This window comes from Coregonus clupeaformis, chromosome 6 (assembly GCF_020615455.1).
Source record: "Coregonus clupeaformis isolate EN_2021a chromosome 6, ASM2061545v1, whole genome shotgun sequence".
In the NCBI taxonomy this organism is placed as follows: Eukaryota; Metazoa; Chordata; class Actinopteri; order Salmoniformes; family Salmonidae; genus Coregonus; species Coregonus clupeaformis.
The window spans coordinates 11,800,986-11,822,553 of record NC_059197.1 but is presented as its reverse complement, the minus strand read 5'-3'; the positions used below and the strand labels follow the sequence as shown (position 1 = coordinate 11,822,553).

The 21,568-nt window shown below is 44.3% G+C and overlaps 1 protein-coding gene across 1 annotated transcript; it reads right to left on the bottom strand.

Annotated features, from left to right (window-relative positions):
• Nucleotides 1–1,097: 1,097 nt before the first annotated feature.
• Nucleotides 1,098–20,447, bottom strand: LOC121567385 (ras-related protein Rab-4B). The gene is made up of 8 exons (XM_041877396.2): nucleotides 20,227–20,447; nucleotides 11,259–11,339; nucleotides 8,874–8,988; nucleotides 8,689–8,751; nucleotides 2,608–2,762; nucleotides 2,426–2,521; nucleotides 2,020–2,190; nucleotides 1,098–1,937 (listed from the first exon to the last, which is right to left on the bottom strand). Exons 1-7 carry the CDS (start codon nucleotides 20,240–20,242, stop codon nucleotides 2,075–2,077), a joined length of 642 nt encoding a protein of 213 aa, XP_041733330.1. The 5' UTR covers nucleotides 20,243–20,447; the 3' UTR covers nucleotides 1,098–1,937; nucleotides 2,020–2,074.
• Between the last annotated feature and the right edge of the window lie 1,121 nt (nucleotides 20,448–21,568).

Sequence of the window (21,568 nt, the reverse complement as noted above, 5' to 3'; positions counted from 1 at the left end):
ATACATTATTGAGGCCAGGGTTCAACGGTCTTAGGGTCAAGCAGCATGGAGTGCATCACTGCTGTTGTGAGACATGACTGACTGATTGCAGTCAGTCTGTGGTCTGCACACTCACATGGGCTCAGGAAGTCACAGTAATCTCCAAGTGTTACATCATCCCTACAACGGCAGCAGTAAGCAACAATGAGTCAATAAAAAATCATTTTACCACAACCCTGGAGAGGGAGAATAGAACAGGTGGCTTGGTCAGTCAGTCAACACCGGGAGAGAAAGGACAAAATCGCAGTTCTTTAGTAAGGAATGATTACCACTACAATTGCTCTTTTTTATTACAGTATATATTTCAATTAATACAATGTACAATTCTATCGATACAGTATATAAACATAACAATCTCACGTAAAAGTGCACTTGCAGAGAAAGAAACAAAAACAAAGCAGCCTTTTTTTTTTGGGTTTACACAAAATGGGACCAGTCTTTCTCGGGTTGATGATGTCACAGTGGCATTTTGATAGCCATCTTCTCAAGGCTGGTTCAGTGTAACAGATAAGCTGCTCTTAGTGGAGTGCAAAAAGTAGCATTGCTTAAGAATTAGGTAAGGCTGCATGGGGTTAACCTGATTCTATGTGACAGTCAGAAAATGACAGGTGGAAGAGGTAAGACATGTAAAAACAATAAGTGCAGTTGAATCTTACAGACTGCAGCCTGGCCCTCTAACCTGAATATTTCCCACTAGTAACACTGAAACCAGTCTAGCTTCCTGTGACCGGTCTTTACATGTGAACGCAGAGCAGAAGAGAAATGAAGAGGGCAGAGATCAGGGTTACATTCTCAGAGATAACCTCTCCCCCCCCCAGGGCGGGATAGAGCCAGAGATTGAGACAGAGCGTAACCCTTACATGGCAAAGGCAAGCAGTGACATTAGATATGCAGCTGATAATGGGGAACAACAAGCGGTCATTGGGGTCCTTTGGAAAACCATAAGAAAAGACAACTGAAACCTTCCTAACCCTTGTGCTTTGGACATAACCTGCAGGCCCTTCATGGAGAGAATCGATTTCCCTTTGGGAGGTGATAGTAATGACAGTTTTGGGGGGGGGTATACGACTGTATACATCCACAATGTCAAGCATTTTTCTACTCCACTTGATAAATTGCATTAATTTAAAACACACCTTGGACAAGTTGTCCATTAGATTAGAATCAATGCCATTTATACCCAAGGTCGAGTTACATGTGGTCAAATTTAGACCGGTGGAATCAGTTACATGTGTACATCTGAAGCCAGGGGCTTGGGTGTTGATAATAAATGGCTATTTTCAGGTTGCAGAGTGGTCAAGTTTGGGTTGGGGAGACTTAGGTTTACCTGGTTATGATAAGGTGAACAGCAGGCTTGATTAGAAGTACTGTTCAGTGCAAACAAAGGTTAAATTCAGCTTATAAAAAACAAATATAATAATAGGGAGTGATGGGTAAAACAAGAACTTCAACTGTCAAGCAACCTGATAGTGCAGTCTAACAGGCTGTGTATGAATGAGGAAGTTCACCATGTTTGTTTTGCATTTCATCCTTCATGGACTTTCAGTTACAGGCGGTGTGTGTACGTACGGTCTGTGTCTGTGTGTGTGCGTGCGTGCGTGCAAGCGTGTTGATAAAAACCACGAAGGGTAAAAACGGGACATCCCTTACACACAACCCCTAACCCTGACAGTCATCCCAGATATTGACTCTTCTTCTTCTTATGTTCCCAGCACAGTTCACACCACAGGGTCTCCCAGCCTAGGACCCAGGAGCCCGGGTAACCTCCCTTGGCAGGAAGTACCAATGGTCAGGGGTTGCAGGTCCTCCATGGCGACTGGTCCAGGTCTGCTGTAAGTGTGTAAGGGGTTGCAGAAGGGGGAGGAGGAGGAGTCCTGCACATCCCAAAACACCTAGAGCTGAGAGGGAGAGAAATGATTATACATTTTGATCAATTATTTTCTAAAGCCACATTTAATCAAAGCATGGCAGTCTACTGACCTTTAAGGGGCGTCCTGTGCGTGTGGGGTTGAAGGGTGAGGGTGGGGTCCGGCCCCTAGCAGTTACACTGCTGCTTGGTCTGTGAGGTGGAACCTCTGGGCTGTCTCAGCTGCCTCAGAGAAGAATCTCCATACTGGATACCTGAACCCATCCGCTCTGGGTCCAACTCACCTGACACACATACACACAGAGGCAAGGAGCATGAACACACACATATACATTATACGAAGAAAGACAAGGACACACACACACACACGCACAGGTGTAAACAACAAGAGCAAACACACAGACATCCCAAAATCATACATTCTCAACATATGATTGTAAGATCAAAATCCAACAGATACACAGTTTTAGCACACACACACACACGGCTTATAAGTAAACACATGTACTGTTTGTTTACCTGACTCCATCTTGTTGAGGATGGTGCGGGCAGTTTTGAGGAAGGCCTCCTCCACGTTCTCCCCTGTCAGAGCACTGGTCTCCAGGAACATCAGCTCTGTAACAGTCAACACAGTCAGTAAAATCGATACGAATACAGGGAAACAGCCTGAGTAGAGGAGAGAGAGACGGACAGACAGTTACCGTTCTCCTGTGCGAAGCGGGACGCCTCAAGGAAGGTGACTTCTCGGTCCGCATCCAGGTCCTTCTTATTCCCACACAGGATGATGACGATGTTGGGGCTGGCCAGCGTCCGTGCGTCTGTCAGCCAGTTGGTCAGGGCGTTGTACGTCTCCCGGCTAGAAGACAGACAGACACGCCAGATAGACACGACAGACAGATACAGACGAGGGGAGAACTGAGTTAATCACATTAACTGTTTCATTAGGACAGGAAAGTTCAATAGGATGGGATGGTACTTTTGAAAAATCAGTGTTGGGAATTGTGTGTTCATTACAGCATCAGAGGTCAAATACAAGAAGCAATTGGATGAGGGGGAGATGATAGAGGTTGAGAATATTAGCAGTTTTCAAAACGTACACTTTTCAATATATACCTCTATGGGCTAATGTTATTTTTGCTCCAAATGAGAAAGGAGGTATAGAAAGTCATCCCTCCCTTTACCCTCTTCAAGGACAGATGCCACGTCCCACCTTCTAGAAACATATTTTTTTTTGGGGGGGGGGTGAAGTCACCCGTCACCATGGTGACCGCATTGGTGACGGGTGACTTCAGTGAGCAGAAGGGTGCAGACTAATATCCCACAGCTCCAGTGAGGCGGCTAAACCATGACGTCAGCATAGAGCTAAGAGATGATGACCCCTCTGCCTCAGTGTAGCTCTTTCACACCACACCCCACCGCACCGCACCCCACCCCACCGCACCGCACCCAACCCCAACACACCCCACCGCACCCAACCCCAACACACGCTGTCAGTCTCCTCTCTTTCTTCTCCCTTTCTATTCCTTTGACCTGAACCATGTTGATACATTGCTCCCACTTCTCTCCCTTCCTCCCACACTTTGCTTCTCTCTCTCTCCCCATATTATCTCCCTTCCTGCTCTCTCCATTCCGCACTCCCTCCTTCTCAGTTGTCTAATGGAGTTTTGCTTTCGGGCTGCTGCCGCCTGCCTGGAGACACCACTTTATTACAGTCCTGTCACCCGACATTACACCATTCACTCCATTCTGATTATGCAACAGGCAGTGACATGGCAACTCTGGGCTTACTAAATAAAAACGCTTGACTTGGTGCGGCCATACACACGTCTATCTCTGACTCAAGAGTGTCTTAGTGCTCCTGACAGACTGTCAAATCAAATTGTATTTGTCACATGTGCCGAATACAACAGGTGTAGACCCAGTGAAATGCTTACTTACAAGCCCTTAACCAACAATGCAGTTTTCAGAAAAATAAGTGTTAAGTAAAAAATAAAATATTTAAAAGAGCAGCAGTAAAATAACAGTAGCGAGGCTATATACAGGGGGTAGCGGTACAGAGTCAATGTGCGGGGACACAGGTTAGTCGAGGTAATATGTAAATGTAGGTATAGTTAAAGTGACTATGCATAGATAATAAACAGAGAGTAGCAGCAGCGTAAAAGAGGGGGTGGGGGGGACAATGCAAATAGTCTGGGTAGCCATGATGAGCTGTTCAGGAGTCTTATGGCTTGGGGGTAGAAGCTGTTAAGAAGCCTTTTGGAACTAGACTTGGCGCTCCGGTACCGCTTGCCATGCAGTAGCAGAGAGAACAGTCTATGACTAGGGTGGCTGGAGTCTTTGACAATTTCTAGGGCCTTCCTCTGACACCGCCTGGTATAGAGGTCCTGGATGGCAGGAACCTTGGCCCCAGTGATGTACTAGGCCGTACGCACTACCCTCTGTAGTGCCTTGCGGTCGGAGGCTGCCAGGCAGTGATGCAACCAGTCAGGATGCTCTCGATGGTGCAGCTGTAGAACTTTTTGAGGATCTGAGGATCCATGCCAAATCTTTTCAGTCTCCTGAAGGGGAATAGGCTTTGTCGTGCCCTCTTCATGACTGTCTTGGTGTGTTTGGACCATGATAGTTTGTTGGTGATGTGGACACCAAGGAACTTGAAGCTCAAAACCTGCTCCACTACAGCCCTGTCGATGAGAATGGGGGGAGTGCTCAGTCCTCTTATTTTTCCTGTAGTCCACAATCATCTCCTTTGTCTTGATCACGTTGAGGGAGAGGTTGTTATCCAGGCACCACACGGCCAGGTCTCTGACCTCCTCCCTATAGGCTGTCTCATCGTTGTCGGTGATCAGGCCTACCACTGTTGTGTCGTCGGCAAACTTAATGATGGTGTTGGAGTCGTGCCTGGCCATGCAGTCATGAGTGAACAGGGAGTACAGGAGGGGACTGAGAACGCACCCCTGAGAGGCCCCTGTGTTGATTATCAGCGTGGCAGATGTGTTGTTACCTACACTTACCACCTGGGGGCGGCCCGACAGGAAGTCCAGGATCCAGTTGCAGAGGGAGATGTTTAGTCCCAGGGTCCTTAGCTTAGTGATGAGCTTTGAGGGCACTATGGTGTTGAATGCTGAGCTGTAGTCAATGAATAGCATTCTCACGTAGGTGTTCCTTTTGTCCAGGTGGGAAAGGGCAGTGTGGAGTGCAATAGAGATTGCATCATCTGTGGATCTGTTGGGGCGGTATGCAAATTGGAGTGGGTCTAGGGTTTCTGGGATAAAGTTGTTGATGTGAGCCATGACCAGCCTTTCAAAGCACTTCATGGCTACAGACATTAGTGCTAAGGGTCGGTAGTCATTTAGGCAGTGTTCTTGGGCACAGGGACTATGTTGGTCTGCTTGAAACATGTTGGTATTACGGGCTCAGTCAGGGACAGGTTGAAAATGTCAGTGTAGACACTTGCCAGTTGGTCAGCACATGCTCGGAGTACACGTCCTGGTAATCCGTCTGGCCCTGCGGCCTTGTGAATGTTGACCTGTTTAAAGGTCTTACTCACATCGGCTACAGAGAGCGTGATCACACAGTCATCTGGAACAGCTGATGCTCTCATGCATGCTTCAGTGTTGCTTGCCTCGAAGCGAGCAATGAAGTAATTGATCTTGTCTGGTAGGCTCGTGTCACTGGGCAGCTCGCGGCTGTGCTTCCCTTTGTAGTCTGTAATAGTTTGCAAGCCCTGCCACATCCGACGAGCGTCGGAGCTGGTGTAGTACGATTCAATCTTAGTCCTGTATTGACGGTTCGTCGGAGGGCATAGCTGGGTTTCTTATAAGCATCTGGGTTAGAGTCCCGCTCCTTGAAAGCGGCAGCTCTACCATTTAGCTCAGTGCAGATGTAATCCATGGCTTCTGGTTGGGGTATGTACGTACGGTCACTGTGGGGATGACGTCATCAATGCACTTATTGATGAAGCCAGTGACTGATGTGATGTACTCCTCAATGCCATCGGAAGAATCCCGGAACATATTCCAGTCTGTGCTAGCAAAACAGTCCTGTAGCTTAGCATCTGCGTCATCTGACCACTTCTTTATTGACCGAGTCACTGGTGCTTCCTGCTTTAGTTTTTGCTTGTAACAGGTATCAGGAGGATAGAGTTATGGTCAGTATTTGCCAAATGGAGGGCGAGGGAGAGCTTTGTACATGTCTCTGTGTGTGGAGTAAAGGTGGTCTAGAGTTTTTGTTCCTCTGGTTGCACATTTAACATGCTGGTAGAAATTAGGTAAAATGGATTTACGTTTCCCTGCATTAAAGTCCCCGGCCACTAGGAGCGCCGCCTCTGGATGAGTGTTTACCTGTTTGCTTATTGCCTTATACAGAACATTGAGTGTGGTCTTAGTGCCAGCATCGGTTTGTGGTGGTAAATAGACAGCTATGAAAAATATAGATGAAAACTCTCTTGGTAAATAGTGTGGTTTACAGCTTAGCATGAGATACTCTACCTCTGGCGAGCAAAACCTCAAGACATCCTTAATATTAGATTTTGTGCACCAGCTGTTGTTTAAAAATATACACAGACCGCCACCCCTTGTCTTACCGGAGGCAGTTGTTTTATCTTGCCGATGCAGCGTATATCCCACCAGCTGTATGTTATCCATGTCGTCTTTCAGCCACGACTCCGTGAAACATAAGATATTACCATTTTTAATGTCCCGTTGGTAGGATATTTACATTTTAGTCATTTAGCAGACGCTCTTATCCGGAGCGACTTACAGTTAGTGAATGCATACATTTAAAAAAAAATTCCATACTGCCCCCCCGTTGGAATCGAACCCACAACCCTGGCGTTGCAAGCGCCATGCTCTACCAACTGAGCTACACAGGACGGCTTATATCCGTAAAGAAAAAATCTTCGTCCAGTATGAGGTGAGTAATCACTGTTCTAATATCCAGAAGCTCTTTTCGGTCATAAGAGACAGTGGCAGAAACATTATGTACAAAATAAGTTACAAATAACGCGAAAAAAAAACACATACAGTAGGGGAAAAAAGCACTTAGTCAGCCACCAATTGTGCAAGTTCTCCCACTTAAAAAGATGAGAGGCCTGTAATTTTCATCATATAGTTGACGTGTACCTGACAGACAAAATGAGGAAAAAAAATCCAGAAAATCACATTGTAGGATTTTTCATGAATTTATTTGCAAATTATGGTGTAAAATAAGTATTTGGTCAATAACAAAAGTTTCTCAATACTTTGTTATATACCCTTTGTTGGCAATGACACAGGTCAAACGTTTTCTGTAAGGTTTTCACACACTGTTGCTGGTATTTTGGCCCATTCCTCCATGCAGATCTCCTCTAGAGCAGTGATGTTTTGGGGCTGTCGCTGGGCAACACAGACTTTCAACTCCCTCCAAAGATTTTCTATTGGGTTGAGAACTGGAGACTGGCTAGGCCACTCCAGGACCTTGAAATGCTTCTTACGAAGCCACTCCTTCGTTGCCCGGGCGGTGTGTTTGGGATCATTGTCATGCTGAAAGACCCAGCCACGTTTCATCTTCAATGCCCTTGCTGATGGAAGGAGGTTTTCACTCAAAATCTCACGATACATGGCCCCATTCATTCTTTCCTTTACATGGATCAGTCATCCTGGTCCCTTTGCAGAATAACAGCCCCAAAGCATGATGTTTCCACCCCCATGCTTCACAGTAGGTATGGTGTTCTTTGGATGCAGCTCAGCATTCTTTGTCCTCCAAACACGACGTGTTGAGTTTTTACCAAAAAGTTCTATTTTGGTTTCATCTGACCATATGACATTGTCCCAATCCTCTTCTGGATCATCCAAATGCACTCTAGCAAACTTCAGACGGGCCTGGACATGTACTGGCTTAAGCAGGGGGACACGTCTGGCACTGCAGGATTTGAGTCCCTGGCGGCGTAGTGTGTTACTGATGGTAGGCTTTGTTACTTTGGTCCCAGCTCTCTGCAGGTCATTCACTAGGTCCCCCTGTGTGGTTCTGGGATTTTTGCTCACCGTTCTTGTGATCATTTTGACCCCACGGGGTGAGATCTTGCGTGGAGCCCCAGATCGAGGGAGATTATCAGTGGTCTTGTATGTCTTTCATTTCCTAATAATTGCTCCCACAGTTGATTTCTTCAAACCAAGCTGCTTACCTATTGCAGATTCAGTCTTCCCAGCCTGGTGCAGGTCTACAATTTTGTTTCTGGTGTCCATTGACAGCTCTTTGGTCTTGGCCATAGTGGAGTTTGGAGTGTGACTGTTGGAGGTTGTGGACAGGTGTCTTTTATACTGATAACAAGTTCAAACAGGTGCCATTAATACAGGTAACGAGTGGAGGACAGAGGAGCCTCTTAAAGAATAAGTTACAGGTCTGTGAGAGCCAGAAATCTTGCTTGTTTGTTATTGAGGAAATACTTATTTTCCACCATAATTTGCAAATAAATTCATAAAAAATCCTACAATGTGATTTTCTGTAAAAAAAAATCTCAATTTGTCTGTCATAGTTGACGTGTACCTATGATGAAAATTACAGGCCTCTCTCATCTTTTTAAGTGGGAGAACTTGCACAATTGGTGGCTGACTAAATACTTTTTTTCCCCCACTGTAATAGCACAATTGGTTAGGAGCCCGTAAAATGGCAGCCATCTCCTCCGGCGCCATTATTCGGTCTCTCCGTGCTCTATTGTCTATGCTAACTCACACGTCTCTGTGTGTGTACGAGTGACCAGTAAAACCAATGTGCTTTTATCATGGGTCTATCATTGGTTCACCTACCTTGTAATGTCGTAGACAAGCAGCGCCCCTGCCGCTCCACGGTAGTAGCTGCGAGTCACAGACCTGCAGGAGGGCAGACAGACAGCACCGTTAACCAATCACAGAACCAGAATACAATCTGTCAACCAATGAGAGCACAGGTCAGAGGTAACGGCACCTCTAGGTAACCAATGGGAGGTCTTTACCTGAAGCGCTCCTGTCCGGCTGTGTCCCAGATCTGTAGTTTGACTGTCTTACCCCCGACGTTGACCACCCTGGAACCAAACTCGACCCCGATGGTGTGGTTGGAGTCCTGCTTGACTGTACAGCCAGAGACAGACCCGGGAGAGAAGCCACAACCATCACTGTACTGTTTGTTTATCTCTCATATATATTTTATTAAAATGTCTGTTTTTACAGATGGCTGGTTTGTGAAAGACAACCTTGACTGAAAGGTAAAACACCTATAGGTGTTGCCAATACTTCACAGAAACATTTCCTGGTTAATTCCCAGTCACAGTGCTGATCTACATTGTGCTGTTGCGTTGTGCTTGTTTTAAGACCAGAACAGTTAGCTTCAGAAGCCTCTTCAGAAGCCTATTCAGAAGCCTCATCAGCATATCAGAGGGTTGAGGAGCTACTGCCTCTCCCAGGTCCAGAGATTAACACAGTCAAAGCCCTTCTCTCACGCTACTGACAGCACTGGGAATTAGATGTCTTCATCTCATTTACACATCAGTGTGTGTGTGTGTGCAGACATCCGCTTCATGTGTGTACAGTGCATTTGGAAAGTTCAAACCCCTTGACTTTTTCCACATTTTGTTGAAGGGGAAAACAACTATTTAACTCATTTTAGAATAAGGCTGTAACGTAACAAAATGTGGAAAAAGTCAAGGGGTTTGAATACTTTCCGAATGCACTGTATGTACAGTGGGGAGAACAAGTATTTGATACACTACCGATTTTGCAGGTTTTCCTACTTACAAAGCATGTAGAGGTCTGTAAGTTTTATCATAGGTACACTTCAACTGTGAGAGACGGAATCTAAAACAAAAATCCAGAAAATCAAATTGTATGATTTTTAAGTAATAATTTGCATTTTATTGCATGACATAAGTATTTGATCACCTACCAATCAGTAAGAAAACCGTCTCTCACAGACCAGTTAGTTTTTCTTTAAGAAGCCCTCCTGTTCTCCACTCATTACCTGTATTAACTGCACCTGTTTGAACTCGTTACCTGTATAAAAGACACCACACACTCAATCAAACAGACTCCAACCTCTCCACAAATGGCCAAGACCAGAGAGCTGTGTAAGGACATCAGGAATAAAATTGTAGACCTGCACAAGGCTGGGATGGGCTACAGGACAATAGGCAAGCAGCTTGGTGAGAAGGCAACAACTGTTGGCGCAATTATTAGAAAATGGAAGAAGTTCAAGATGACAGTCAATCACCTTCGGTCTGGGGCTCCATGCAAGATCTCACCTCGTGGGGCATCAATGATCATGAGGAAGGTGAGGGATCAGCCCAGAACTACACGGCATGACCTGAAGAGAGCTAGGACAACAGTCTCAAAGAAAAGCACGCAAGGTCCCCCTGCTCAAGCCAGCGCATGTCCAGGCCCGTCTGAAGTTTGCCAATGACTATCTGGATGATCCAGAGGAGGAATGGGAGAAGGTCATGTTGTCTGATGAGACAAAAATATAGCTTTTTGGTCTAAACTCCACTCGCCGTGTTTGGAGGAAGAAGAAGGATGAGTACAACCCCAAGAACACCATCCCAACCGTGAAGCATGGAGGTGGAAACATCATTCTTTGGGGATGCTTTTCTGCAAAGGGGGCAGGACGACTGCACCGTATTGAGGGGAGGATGGATGGGGCCATGTATCGCGAGATCTTGGCCAACAACCTCCTTCCCTCAGTAAGAGCATTGAAGATGGGTCGTGGCTGGGTCTTCCAGCATGACAACGACCCGAAACACACAGCCAGGGCAACTAAGGAGTGGCTCCGTAAGAAGCATCTCAAGGTCCTGGAGTGGCCTAGCCAGTCTCCAGACCTGAACCCAATAGAAAATCTTTGGAGGGAGCTGAAAGTCCGTAATGCCCAGCGACAGCCCCGAAACCTGAAGGATCTGGAGAAGGTATGTATGGAGGAGTGGGCCAAAATCCCTGCTGCAGTGTGTGCAAACCTGGTCAAGACCTACAGGAAACGTATGATCTCTGTAATTGCAAACAAAGGTTTCTGTACCAAATATTAAGTTCTGCTTTTCTGATGTATCAAATACTTGTGTCATGCAATAAAATGCAAATGAATTGCTTAAAAATCATACAATGTGATTTTCTGGATTTTTGTTTTAGATTCTGTTTCTCACAGTTGAAGTGTACCTATGATAAAAATGACAGACCTCTACATGCTTTGTAAGTAGGAAAACCTCTAAAATCGACAGTGTATCAAATACTTGTTCTCCCCACTGTATGTGCGTGTCAGTGTGCAGAGATGCATGTAACGTTTCTATATTATTGTACATAAACAATGCATGTGGGTGTTGTTTATTTGCAGGACAGGGGAGACCAGCATTGGCACTACTTACACTTGGTCTCAATGAACTGGTGGAGGAGGCAAGATTTCCCTGCCCCAGCACTACCAATCACCAGGAACTTAAACAGGAAGTCTGAAATGAGAGAGAGCGGGGACAGAAATCAATACAACACCAGCGGCTCAAACTGTTGAGACCAATCCTTAAGTTTTCTTGTGACTGTGAGCTGCTCACTGTCACAGAGTTGCCAATGGTCCCAAATTATCTGGCTAATCACTACCTTGCGTGTGAGTGTGATGGCATGTTAACATTGATGCTAATTTGCTAAGCGACTTGTAGAAGAAGGATGGAGGTAAAAGAGACTTCTAAAATTAACAATGAGAGGTTGTGTTGTCAACCACTGACAGGTGTAATCCCATAGGTCATCACTCCTCGCTTTGAGAGAGATTGAGTTGTATCATCCTGTCGGTCTCCTTTGGAACTAACCGTGATTTCCCCCAATAAAAAGCCAATCTTATCTGTTTGGTGTGGGTTGTCTCGGAGTGTACGCTGAGTGACAGCGATATCATCCAGGAGCCCAGTCCCCAATAGACTCCCAGCCTCTGACCTCATACCACCCTCTCTTTGGTGATGTCATCACCACTCTGACCAAAGGGGTAGATGACTCAGAGACTCACTGACACCTCACACACACATACACACACACATACACACAGTTGAAGTAGGAAGTTTACATACACTTTAGCCAAATACATTTAAACTCAGTTTTTCACAATTCCTGACATTTAATCCTAGTAAAAATTCCCTGTTTTAGGTCAGTTAGAATCACCACTTTATTTTAAGAATGTGAAATGTCAGAATAAAAGTAGAGGGAATGATTTCAGCTTTTATTTCTTTCATCACATTCCCAGTGGGTCAGAATTTTACATACACTTAATTAGTATTTGGTAGCATTGCCTTTAAATTGTTTAATTTGGGTCAAACGTTTTGGGTAGCCTTCCACAAGCTTCCCACAATAAGTTGGGTGAATTTTGGCCCATTCCTCCTGACAGAGCTGGTGTAACTGAGTCAGGTTTGTAAGCCTCCTTGCTCGCACACGCTTTTTCAGTTCTGCCCACACATTTTCTATAGGATTGAGGTCAGGGCTTTGTGATGGCCACTCCAATACCTTGACTTTGTTGTCCTTAAGCCATTTTGCCACAACTTTGGAAGTATACTTGGGGTCATTGTCCATTTGGAAGACTAACTTTAAGCGTCAGTTGTCAGAGCAGCTTACCGATCACTGCACCTGTACACAGCCATTCTGAAATTAGCCCACCCAACTACCTCAACCCCATATTCTTATTTATTTTGCTAATTTGCACCCCAGTATCTCTATTTGAACATCATCTTTTGCATATCTATCATCAGTGTTAATTACGAAATTGTAACTATTTTTGCACTATAGCCTATTTATTTATTGCCCTCCATAACTTACTACATTCGCACACACTGTATATATATTTTCTGTTGTATTTTTGACTTTATGTTTTGTTTACCCCATATGTAACTATGTGTTGTTGTTTTTAAATCGCACTGCTTTGCTTTATCTTGGCCAGGTCACAGCTTTAACTTCCTGACTGATGTCTTGAGATGTTGCTTCAATATATCCACCTAATTTTAATTCCTCATGATGCCATCTATTTTGTGAAGTGCACCAGTCCCTCCTGCAGCAAAGCACCCCCACAGCATTATGCTGAAACCCCCGTGTTTCACGGTTGGGATGGTGTTCTTCGGCTTGCAAGCCCCCCCTTTTTCCTCCAAACATAACGATGGTCATTATGGCCAAACAGTTCTATTTTTGTTTCATCAGACCAGAGGAGAAATTTTCCAAAAAGTAAGAACTTTGTCCCCATGTGCAGTTGCAAACTGTAGTCTGGCTTTTTTATGGCGGTTTTGGAGCAGTGGCTTCTTCCTTGCTGAGCGGCCTTTCAGGTTATGTCGATATAGGACTCGTTTTACTGTGGATATAGATACTTTTGTACCTGTTGTTTCCTCCAGCATCTTCACAAGGTCCTTTGCTGTTGTTCTGGGATTGATTTGCACTTTTCGCACCAAAGTACGTTCATCTCTAGGAGACAGAACGCGTATCCTTCCTGAGCGGTATGACGGCTGCGTGGTCCCATGGTATTTATACTTGCGTACTATTGTTTGTACAGATGAACATGGTACCTTCAGGCGTTTGGAAATTGCTCCCAAGGATGAACCAGACTTGTGGAGGTCTACAATGTTTTTTCTGAGGTCTTGGCTGATTTCTTTTGATTTTCCCATGATGCCAAGCAAAGAGGCACTGAGTTTGAAGGTAGGCCTTGAAATACATCCACATGTACACCTCCTATTGACTCAAATGATGTCAATTAGCCTATCAGAAGCTTCTACAGCCATGACATCATTTTCTGGAATTTTCCAACCTGTTTAAAGGCACCGTCAACTTAGTGTATGTAAACTTCTGACCCACTGGAATTGTGATACAGTGAATTGTGTGAAGTGAAATAATCTTTCTGTAAACAATTGTTGGAAAAAATACTTGTGTCATGCACAAAGTAGATGTCCTAACCGACTTGCCAAAACTATAGTTTGTTAACAATACATTTGTGGAGTGGTTGAAAAACAAGTTTTAATGACTCCAACCTAAGTGTATGTAAACTTCCGACTTCAACTGTATAACTGCACATTTTCTCTCAGCCCCATAACGAAATGTGTAGAACTGTAGGAAATTAGCTTTAAAAACAGCCACATTTGGTCTCTGCGGCTATTGGCCACGCCTACTACATTCCCCCGCTAACTTTGCCACAGCTGCTGAAAAAGATCCTAGGGGAAACACTGAGCTGGCTACATGACCGCAAGTGTATAAGAGTGGAGGCAGTCTATTCACAAACAGTCTATGTATAGCCGACCGGCCGAGTACATCTGCACAATACAGAAGGGTTACATTGGGCAGCTGCACAGATCTGGTGATGTGTTGGACCGGGTCTGGTCCTTGACCCATCCTACGTACATGACCATCTGGCTGAGGCCCTGATGTGTGGGACAGAGAGCGGTCCAAAGACGGTCTTTGTGCCGTGACCACAGATAGGGCAGGGGCCATTTGCATGCGCAGGCCAGGGTTCCACCAAGCCATTCAAGGAACAATGGGGAATTGAAGAGGGCGAGGCTAGCTGTGTGTGGAAAGGGGCAGCAGCGGTATAGAGTGCAGCATGCCCAAGTCTCTCTCTCTCACACACACACACACACACACGAGTGAGTCAAGCTGCAGGAGAAACACACAGGGGGCATGGCCCCTCACTCTGAGTTTCAAGCCTAGTTGTTGCATTTCCTAGGAGCCCATTTCAGTTACATTTCCAACTCTGTCAGTGCCTGACTTTTCTCCTCAACTTTCTGACTGATTTGCAGATTGGATGCTATTGACCACTCTGCTGCTAGTAGGCTAATCAGCTATGCTACATATGCTGCTGTACCAAAGCAGACCAGTCAAATATAGAGTCAATATGGTAACTGGAGTAAATGACGGATAAAAGGAAAGAGCAGGGGATGAGATTGATCCTTTGTTCTTCTGTGACATTTAAACACATTAGTTATTCTGCAGCCAGCTATTCTCCAACCCATAAATCAACCATAGCCTATTTATACTAGTGTGTTGTTTACTCAAGCAACATAACCTTGAGGCCACATTCATGGCAAGCTAGCTACCCACTAGTGGCCTTATCACACCTTGTTTCCTGTCTCTCAGCGACCACACTTATCAAAGACAACCTGTGTGTGAATGTGACAGATAGAAAAAGCCTGTCTAGGCCTTACTGCGGAAGGGAATAGTTGAGTCATATTGTATTTACGCCATAATAACACAAGTATTTTGCCTGGTATAAGCCATACTAAACAGTGGGTAGGATTTGGCAGGAATAAGAGCATGATCAGTGACCTCACACACACACACACACACACCTGTTCTAGTCTGCCCTTCAGTCCACCTGCTCTGAATCAGACCCCTGTGTTACCTCTGGAGCCAAGCCATATAATCTCTTATAGTGCTGGACTTCATCAGTGTGTGTACACTAAGTCAGCCTCTCCCCTAACCGAGAGACTGTGTGATGCGTTTTGTACTTAGGTAAAGAATAAAGTACAGTAGGCCTATTCCTTCACTGAGAGCCAAAGTGAATTAGTGAATGCAGCTTCTGTTACTGTCTGCTTTGTGTAGTCACGTGTCTCCCCTGTGACACTGTTGTTCTGCCCTCCTTTATCCCTTCTTGTACTTAGAAGAAAAAAAAAGCCAATGAGGAAATCAATGAAAACTATTACAGCTGTCCTCTATATATCATCTAATGTTGACCTGTTGGTGTAGCATTTCAGAGAGAGAGAGAGAGAGAGAGAGAGAGAGAGAGAGAGAGACAGAACCACAAGGAAAGACTACATAATTATCAAGTGAGGGAGACACAGATGGAGAGACGTGTGTGTGTGTGTGTGTGTCAGCAGGAGGTTGAGCAAGCTGCAACAGGAGAGGTGTGAGTATGCATGGTGTGCTGTTGCAAAAACAAAACCAATCCATTCGCCACACCGTAAGAAAATGAATATGCCTGGCTACAGTAAAACAACACTTGGCTACCACTGGACACCATGTCCAAAGCATGTTTACAAAGTTCAAATTGATATTTCGGCATAAATATTGCAAGACAGTGGTCAAAGGAAGATAAAACTGCAATTTTTCCATTGGTGAGAATAACAAGATTGTTCGTTAGTAACAAACCAACGTAAATGTCTTAGATTGGCCCCCATGGAATTGTACATGTAATGGACCAACAAACACCTAGCTTGTTTTGATTTCAAAAGATGAAGGTTACTTTGTAGTTTAAAAAGTGGCATGAGAAGAGTTTACATTCAGGAGATTGGATTAATGTGGAATATAATTAATAGAATCCCCATTCTAGCTGACAAGTCAAGCAAGCGTACATGCCCCCTCGCATGTAAACATGCTCGCACACATCACGAGATGTTTGTTTTGGGATTTCTACAGTTCTGAAAACCAGTCAGGCTTTTAAACCTCTTAAAAATGAGTATGTTTACATGTCACACTAATCATTTGACATTAAACTCATTATGGCAGTAGGCAGATTATGCAATAGTCTGTTTTTTCTATTTGTTTATTTAACCTTTATTTAACCAGTTGGGAACAAGTTCTCATTTACAACTGCGACCTGGCCAACATAAAGCAAAGCAGTGCGATAAAAACAACACAGAGTTACATATGGAATAAACAAAACATACAGTCAATAACACAATAGAAAATCTATATACAGTGTGTGCAAATGTAGTAAGTTATGGAGGTAAGGCAATAAATAGGCCATAGTGCAAAATAATTACAAATTAATATTAACACTGGAGTGATAGATGTGCAGAAGATGATGTGCAAATAGAGATACTGGGGTGCAAATTAGCAAAGTAAATAACAATATGGGGATGAGGTAGTTGGGTGGGCTAATTACAGATGGGCTGTGTACAGGTGCAGTGATCGGTAAGCTGCTCTGACAACTGATGCTTAAAGATAGTGAGGGAGATAAAAGTCTCCAGCTTCAGAGATTTTTGCAGTTCGTTCCTGTCATTTGCAGCAGAGAAGGAATGGCGGCCAAAGGTGGTGTTGGCTTTGGGGATGACCAGTGAGATATACCTGCTGGAACGCATACTACAGGTGGGTGTTGCTATGGTGACCAATGAGCTAAGATAAGGCGGGGATTTGCCTAGAAGTGATTTATAGATTACCTGGAGCCAGTGCGTTTGGCAACGAATATGTAGTGAGGGCCAGCCAACAAGAGCGTACAGGTCACAACGGTGGGTAGTATATGGGGCTTTGGTGACAAAACGGATGGCACTGTGATAAGACTACATCCAATTTGCTGAGTAGAGTGTTGGAAGCTATTTTGTAAATGACATCGCCGAAGTCAAGGATCGGTAGGATAGTCAGTTTTACGAGGGCATGTTTAGCTGCATGAGTGAAGGAGGCTTTGTTGCGAAATAGGAAGCCGATTCTAGATTTAACTTTGGATTGGAGATGCAAAGTTAATGTGAGTCTGGAAGGAGAGTTTACGGTCTAACCAGACACCTAGGTATTTGTAGTTGTACACATATTCTAAGTCAGACCCGCCGAGAGTAGTGATTCTAGTCGGGCGGGCGGGTGCAAGCAGCGTTCGATTGAAGAGCATGCATTTAGTTTTACTAGCGTTTAAGAGCAGTTGGAGGCCACGGAAGGAGTGTTGTATGGCATTGAAGGTTGTTTGGAGGTTGTTAACACAGTGTCCAATGAAGGGCCAGATGTATACAAAATGGTGTCGTCTGCGTAGAGGTGGATCTGAGAGTCGGCCCGAGAATTGAACCCTGTGGCACCCCCATAGAGACTGCCAGAGATCCAGACAACAGGCCCTCCGATTTGACACATTTAACTCTATCTGAGAAGTAGTTGGTGAACCAGGCGAGGCAGTCATTTGAGAAACCAAGGCTATTTAGTCTGCCAATAAGAATGCGGTGATTGACAGAGTCAAAAGCCTTGGCCAGGTCGATGAGGACGGCTGCACAGTACTGTCTTTTATCGATCGTGGGTATTATATCATTTTAGGACCTTGAGCGTGGCTGAGGTGCACCCATGACCAGCTCGGAAACCAGATTTCATAGCGGAGAAGGTACGTGGGATTCTAAATGGTCTGTGATCTGTTTGTTAACTTGGCTTCCAAATACTTTCGAAAGGCAGGGCAGGATGGATATAGGTCTGTAACAGTTTGGATCTAGAGTGTCACCCCCTTTGAAGAGGGGGATGACCGCGGCAGCTTTCCAATCTCTGGGAATCTCAGATGATACAAAAGAGAGGTTGAACAGGCTAGTAATAGGGGTTGCGACAATTTCGGTGGCTAATTTTAGAAAGAAAGGGTCCAGATTGTCTAGCCCAGCTGATTTGTAGGGGTCCACATTTTGCAGCTCTTTCAGGACATCAGCTATCTGAATTTGGGTTAAGGAGAAGCGGGGGCGGCATGGGCAAGTTGCAGCGGAGGGTGCAGAGCTGGTGGCCGGGGTAGGGGTAGCCACGTGGAAAGCATGGCCAGCCATAGCAAAATGCTTATTGAAATTCTCAATTATCGGTGGTGACAGTGTTTCCTAGCCTCAGTGCAGTGGGTAGCTGGAGGAGGTGCTCTTATTCTCCATGGACTTTAGTGTCCCAAAACTTTTTGGAGTTAGTGCTACAGGATGCACATTTCTGTTTGAAAAAGCTAGCCTTTGCTTTCCTAACTGATTGTGTATATTGGTTCCTGACTTCCCTGAAAAGTTGCATATCGCGGGGGCTGTTCGATGCTAATGCAGTACGCCACAGGATGTTTTTGTGCTGGTCAAGGGCAGTCAAGTCTGGGGTGAACCAGGGGCTATATATAAACACCTAGCTCTGCTTATCTTAATCGGTGTAAGGTCAAAATCGAAGTAAGCAATTTCTGAGCAATCTTTTAAATTAGTAGGACATATAAACACCTTAATCTGCGTTCCAGCTGTGTATTTGATCTGAGCATGTACTAGCACCAGCTGAGCGAGCCTCCCTCTTTAGCACGAGTGAAGTGTGTTCGGGAACAACTTAATGTATGCGTCTTCGAAGTAGTTTTCACATACAAACTTTATATTTCCGAACTCAGAATCAAATATGCTTCCCAAAAATAACATGTTCGCTGTGGTAGAAGGTTTATTCTGATTGATGATTTTCTGCATTGATCAGTGCCATCAGGTAGCCTGATTTCAGATGTGTCCATGTAAAACAGGATTATCCGGGAAATCGTTCTTCTTGCAAAGCAAATAAACGTTTTAATCGAACTAGCTACTATATTAATCTATGCATGTAACCGCACTCAAAGACATCTTTGTTAAGAGTTTGGAGGAAGTCACATGCAAACAGTATTACTGTCTTGTTTAAACTTTTGATATGAATTCCAGATAAGATCTCATCTCGACTGAAGTAAAATATAACAAGCTAGTTATGAAGGTGATGAGGATGCTATCTGACCCCTGGGGCTGTGGTGTCAATGCAACTGCATCAGATCAGGCCTCTCCAACCCTGTTCCTGGAGAGCTAACCTCCAGTAGGTTTTCGCTTCATCCCCAGTTGTAACTAACCTGATTAAGTTTATCAACCAGCTAATTATTTGAATCAGGTGCGCTAGATTAGGGTTGGAGTGAAAACCTACTGGATTGTAGCTCTCCAGGAATAGGTGGCAGGCCCTGTGATAGATACATGACAGGTCGTTAGCAAAAGGCAACACTGCATCACTTGAGATGTTAGCTAACCCCACCACTTCCAACTTTTAAATCCCAAGGACACCTGGCTGGCTAGCTAGCTAAATCAAAAGGGGGTCGGTTAAATTAAGCCACTGCAAATAAAGCTTTTAACTATTACTACGCTTATTACCGTAAACTAGCCACCCAAGTTAGCTATGCCAATTTTTTGTTGGCAATATTTCAATAGAAGTTACTTTTCTAACTTTGGGACACAACATCCAACCAACATCCAACCAATACAAAGACTCGCGATGTGTCCCAAAGTTACTTGACAATTTTAGGAAGCACACCACACTTCTCTCTACCCACTCCTTCTGGCTACGAGACAGTGGTGTCACGACTCAGTGTTGGTTTCAAGATACCTAGTGGAAATGACGGTGCTGAATGCATCTGCAAACACAAACAAGCATCCTGACCCCAGCAGGTACAGTAGAAGTTATACACGTAGCTAGCTAGCTCATAGACGGAAGATGAAGCGAGACAGCACACTCGCAGTTTTTTTTCTGGTTTAATTAAAGTCTAAGTAGACCAGCTCCAGCTGCTATTCCATTTGTGTCTATGGGAGACCCATCCCGTTAAGTAGACCGGAAATTATCATTTTTGTTCAATGGTAAACAGCCTGCGTAAACTATCTTTATTTATCCACCATCTTTGGCTAACTAGCTAGCTAGCAGGCTACCTAAACGTACCGTATGTTTCAGACATGTCGGCTCCCGCTTTAAAAACGATGGACTCAGATGGTTTTTCTTAGTTGGTTTCTTCGTATCGGATATTGTTGTTTTTTCGTGTTTTCTAGCAATTACACCTCCTTTTAGATGTCAGACTTCGCCACACCGTTTCCTTTCCTTCTCCAACAACACAACCACGCACTTACAACATTATGACGGGTAAAGGTACACGTCATTACGTGATTTTTCAGGGCATAATCCATTGAATTGGGAATTAGAATTCTTAATTGAATAGGATCTCGATGACATAGGAGTATTCTCGTAAATCCGATCATAGCCAGCATGGATACATTGTGGGAGGCAAGAAGTCTGCCTAGGGAGACCATAATCAGAGAGGATATACAACTTTAGCCTGGGTACCAGTCTGTTTGAGATACCATTCCACTCCTTGGCACTCCTTGTAATAATAATAATAATATGCCATTTAGCAGACGCTTTTATCCAAAGCGACTTACAGTCATGCATGCATACTTTTTTTTTTTGTGTATGGGTGGTCCCGGGGATCGAACCCACTACCTTGGCGTTACAAGCGCCGTGCTCTACCAGCTGAGCTTGTCATGCTAAACAGTTTATCTTTATTTTGGTGAGTAACGAAAGTATATTGAATCCAGTCTCTTAACAAATTGGTCAAGAATTTCGTCTATGGACAGCAATTATTATTAGTGATTCACAATACTGCAGCCGTTGCCAGGGCTGACAATTTTTGAAGAAAGCTTGGTTGGAGTGAGATTTTGTCTAGATGGGTCTGGGGGAGGAATTGTACTGTTTTAAAGCTCATTTCCTGCAATTCTATGTATTTTGACATGGCTAAGGCCCATGACCAGGGTAAAAAAACAGGTCTGGTGTATTCAGAATGCTTTGAACATTAAATGAACACTCAAAATTCGACGAAGTTGTTACTTTTTTAGACTTCTTTTTTTACTGGTTTGACACTTTATTCAGACATTAATGCAATTACATGGGGAGACAGGCAAATGGGAGAAACAGTGGGAAGGTCAGTGGGAACGCTCTGCACAGGAAATACTCATATTAATGGTTGATGGCAGTGGGTAACCAAATCATAGATTGCATCTCCTTGTCCATAGACTGCTTTCAAGGTAAGGACACAAACATTTTGTATTTTGTAATTATTGTGAACTATCTCTTTAACATGGGACTGGAAGAAAATCCTGCTTGCTCTCCAGGAGTGTTGGCCACCCCTGATCTACAGTTGAAGTCGGAAGTTTACATACACTTAGGTTGGAGTCATTAAAACTTGTTTTTCAACCACTCCACAAATGTCTTGTTAATAAACTATAGTTTT